Raw genomic sequence first — 4,556 nt, 5'->3', positions numbered from 1 at the left:
ATTATGAAGATATAGCTCGATCATTGTCCTCGTGAAGCCAGTGCTGTTGCTCACGAGTTAGGGTAGCTGGTTCGTAGGTCTCCTCCGTGTGTTGGGAAAAGAAAAGAACAGAAAACAGGGATTACTGGCAGGAACTGGGCTAGCAAGCAGTTCAGGTTCAGCACCCAAATCACTTTAGCCTTTTTTTTTTTTTGGAGATACGATTGTCAGGTTGCGAAGAAAGTGCTTTAAACGCCAACAGGAACCAGATCTGAAAAGAGAAATGAAGAAAAAAAAACTCCTATGTTATATACTTATGCTAAGGCAAGAACAACATTGAGCATCTGGTGCCGCGAAATGATATATAGCATATCTTACGACGAAGTAAGACAAAGCACGCGTCATGCCGAATATGAGACTGACTACCTGAAACACGAACAACATCTAGACTTGATGACCAGATGAATATATTGTATAGCCAGCAACTGTGTTGATCCACAGAAGTTCCATTCTTTCTTTCAGTATATGACTGCAGAAAGATATGAACACATTATGGGTTCAGGAGAGTCGGTACAAAGGACTGCGGTATATCATCACAGAGACAGTGTGATCAGGCCAATTGGACCACCAAAAGAACAAGGCAGAGAAGCTGTTTTCTGCAAGCAAATGGCAGCAGAACATACACCACTCCCACAGCTGTATGGAGGTAACAAACTAGCAATCTTTGTTGAAACCGGTAATTTCAGCCAGGTAAAAGTAGAAGCCCCAGTCCCTCTTTAGCAGAATGGGTTAGTTCCAGCTAAGCTGTTGCGCCGAACAATCAAACTTTTTGAAAAACAAAGATCCTGGGTAAATTCCCTCGACGGGAAACCCGACAACCAGGTCTCTCTAAAAGATCTTTGCTACCAGCATGAAAAAGGCAAACCCGACTTTTCTCCAGCAAAGTGAGAAAGAAGCTTGGACAGGCATTGATAAAGTCTGTGCATGGTCATCTCAGAACCTATGAACTAGTAACAGCACACGAGCACGTATCAAGTCAGTGAGCTATTTACAGTGACATGCAATGATGCAAACAAACAAGTCACACAAAAATCATTCGATCGTCCAGGCTGTAGAATCCCACAACCAGTCCACAATGTCAAGAAAACCTTGCGGTTACGGCAGTGAACAGTACAGCACAGCTGTTGCACACACATCAGTCGGCAAAGCAGATCTGGGGAAGTAGGCCATTACAGAAAATAGATGATGGCTTTTATGGACTGATCATTAATAGAAGAGAAAACTTTATATGGAAGTTCTTATCTATAGTGTGACTCGGTCGACGGAGATAGAAAATTGCTAGTGCATACAGATATCAGACCCACTAGCGCACGCTCAGCCTCAGTTGACCAGAGCCTACGTCTCCACTTTGGAGAAATGGTGATGAGAAGGAACATCACCATCGGACACCGCCTCCCGTTTCATATCGTGTTCAAATTTTGTCAACCGTTTTGCGCGGGCTGCATACAAACGCATACATCAATCAATCCCTTTTTGATTAGCCCAAACACCCACTACCGGAAAAGCAGCCCCCACCACAAAGTGTATGGCTGGTGCACTACAGACCCGAAAAGAAACAAAATGAGAGCAGGCCAAGACTCTTTTGTAGCTCTCCCCATCACTCACACTCACAGGGGTATTGAAAGATGTAGGAGCATGATCAGGTTATTGCTTACCATATCCTTGAAAATTAAAAGCACCTTTGAACAAAAGATGGAAAAGGGGTAGTAGGTGACATCATATACCGTCGATACAACTTCGAGTGGAGAGGATCTTTTAGGTCTTTTCCTGCCTCCTTGTAGTTAGTGGATCAGAACCAGCAGTTTTTATCTTAACACTTTGATAACAGGTTCATGCATGCCTACTAGCAGCCGCGGGGATGTTGCAGCTGCTGTTACTATACTAGGCAGTGTTGTTGGGTTCAGGCTTCACTGGCTGGCCGTCCTGTGAATGTTGTGTGTCATAGATAGCCATGGCAAGAGAGACTGGCATCATGCAGAGAGCCTTGGATTGGAGAAATTGCATTGCGGCACCGATGTCCTCGTCCATCAGCTTCGCAACCTGTTTTTCCGTGCCATCCGTTGACCACTTTTCCCATACCTGCTGTTTGCTCCCACCATCGCTTGCTTCCCCCTAACGAAATTAAAGCACGATAAAAGTTCAACAACCGAAAGATATGGCAATTTAGAGATGGAAAGGGACTCCCAGACAGATTTATTCTTCAAGTCAAGGCACAATTGATCAAGAAAGAATGATGCACACTATGTTATAACTATCATGGAGCAAATTCTGGGATGTGTCAGGTTCTCTAACGGGACTCTGATAGCAATAAGTATAGATGATTTTTAACAAGAAGGACGAACAGAGTGTGACATAAAAAAAGTCGATAATGGAAATAAGGTGCTGAATGGATTCTGCCTTCAGCACCACTGCCCAGAAAGAAGAAAGCAAGAAGATTAAAATAAAAAAGATGTTGATAGCCAATTTCTAAAGGAGTAAAGGAAGGGGAATGGTTATTGCAGGGGAAACCTAAACTGTATATTGTACTTTTTATAGCAATGCTCAGTATAATAAACCAAGACAACAATGTACTTTGATTGGTATATTCATGGCACCACAGGTGATGCTTTCTCAATCGGCAGTATGGCCAGCAACTTCCACCATGGAAAAGAAAGAAAGGAAAAGAGAAGTAGGTGGAAGAAGCCAAGGAAAAACATTTCAAGAATTACATGCAACATATGGAACCAAATAAAAGATCAATCAGTACTACGGTTTTACTATAAGCCTACCTTACTTGAAATGCAGTAAAAATAGAAGAAGGTAATAGCGCACAATGCTATATTTAGTCAATAGTCAGTTTTTGGCAAGTTTACCTTAACTGAAAGTGGAATGTCAGAAACCAGCTGTGCAACAGCACCAGCACCACCCAATCTGCTCATGCTTAACACCTAACATCAGGGCATCAAGGTTCCATCAAACTAAAAACCACAATGGTTGTTGACAGTTCATATCCAATAGCATAGTGAACCTTACCTTTACTTGAAGCCTAAGGAACTTCACATAATCCAGGATCTCATCTAGCATAACTGCCCTATCTGTCTGCATGTAGTTCAAAAGGAGACTCAGAATTTCTTCTAGTTGTCATATTTGGATGTTACATATTAAATACTCTGTATGTGGCGATTGGGCATGTATTGTTCTTCAAAAAAAATTATATGATTACCAGGGAACTCACTAGATTATCTCAAAAGGAAGGCATATACAAAGCTTACGGAGCGTGATAGAAAATAATATCTTTTTGGAGCTGAAAAGTTATTGGTGAAAATAAAGAAGCACAAAGATAATATAATATTTTCAGCACATCATGATCCCAGACCACTTGCTGAAATTCTGTAAAGCTCAATGGCAGGCATGTGAACTACAGAAGTCTTCACCCATATGATAACATCTACAAGTATAACTAAGAATGATTACCTTGTTCGTATTGGGGACCAATTCCTGTAGGGCCCTCATCCTTTCCGCTATCCTCTCTCTTCTTAGCTGCATTGGAACAAGTATGGTTCAGAATACTCCTGAATAAACACCTACCAGAATCGTAAAACAGGCTTAAAAAAATACAGAGTGGGAGAATACAGCCCGACGTACAAACACAGTCATGCAACTGCTAGAGATATGGCACATAATTAAGTTTAAAGGAGGCAGCCAACCTTAAAAACTAGAGTAGATAGTGCTGCATAATTGTATAACATTCACTGAGTAGCAGGATTGCAAGATGACATATGAGTAGTCAAAGGTAGCATGCAGACATCTAGCGTAGTACAACCACATGGCAATACGTGACTTAGCGAGCCTTAGAGAAAACGCCAAATGCACCCGCCGAATGACTGCCCATCATTTGGCTAACGCCAAACCATTTTTAAAACCTGTGATGACTTGTGCAGCAAGTGAATTGATGCAATTGAATACAGGAACCTTGTCGCTTCGGTGTCAAGTTAGAGGTGATTGCTTGGTCGCAGACTGACACTGTGCAAGCATGACCCCAGGGCCCAGGCCTTTGATTTGGTAACAGCATGGATGCACAGTAACGAGTAATGGCCTAGGCTAGGCAGAGTGCGTAACTTCAAAGGTTTGGTAACAGAAGGAATGAATTCCATTACCCTCTCTGCGATGCTGTGGGGATCGGTCGCCTGCCCGCGACGCGCCCGCACCTTCGGCCTCGGCGCCGGCGGCTGTGGCCCGCCGGCCGGCCCGCCCTGCTTCGGCTGCTGCGCGTGGAACATCTGAAACCCACGACAGGCCACCGGATGTGACGCAGTTAGCACAAATTCTGAAAATTCGAAGCTGAAACACGCACAATTTGTCTGCAGAGGCGCACCTGTGGGGGAGGGTGGCTGGGGCGGAGGTGCGGCGGCTGCAGGCCACCGCCGAACACCGGCGGGAAGAGGCCGGGGAGCTGCACGCCGTCCCGCTCCTGCAGAGGCAGGCGATAAGATAAGCCACGGCACGCGCGTTTCTGTTGAGCGCAAAAGGCAGAGGGA

At 44.2% G+C, this 4,556-nt stretch overlaps 1 protein-coding gene across 1 annotated transcript in view; it reads right to left on the bottom strand.

Moving 5' to 3' along the window:
* Positions 1-1,600: 1,600 nt before the first annotated feature.
* The window catches only part of LOC119303560 (transcription factor UNE12-like), a 3,736-nt gene continuing 780 nt past the window's right edge, over positions 1,601-4,556 (bottom strand). Inside the window, exons 2-7 of the mRNA XM_037580691.1 lie at positions 4,394-4,489; positions 4,176-4,298; positions 3,493-3,558; positions 3,052-3,117; positions 2,892-2,966; positions 1,601-2,151 (exon numbers count right to left, since the gene is read on the bottom strand). Coding sequence (XP_037436588.1) covers positions 1,921-2,151; positions 2,892-2,966; positions 3,052-3,117; positions 3,493-3,558; positions 4,176-4,298; positions 4,394-4,489 — 657 coding nt within the window. The 3' untranslated portion in view covers positions 1,601-1,920. The remainder of the gene's footprint in view (positions 2,152-2,891; positions 2,967-3,051; positions 3,118-3,492; positions 3,559-4,175; positions 4,299-4,393; positions 4,490-4,556) is intronic.

This window comes from Triticum dicoccoides, chromosome 5A (genome assembly GCF_002162155.2).
Source record: "Triticum dicoccoides isolate Atlit2015 ecotype Zavitan chromosome 5A, WEW_v2.0, whole genome shotgun sequence".
NCBI lineage: Eukaryota > Viridiplantae > Streptophyta > Magnoliopsida > Poales > Poaceae > Triticum > Triticum dicoccoides.
This window is presented reverse-complemented; position numbering and strand designations above follow the sequence as displayed.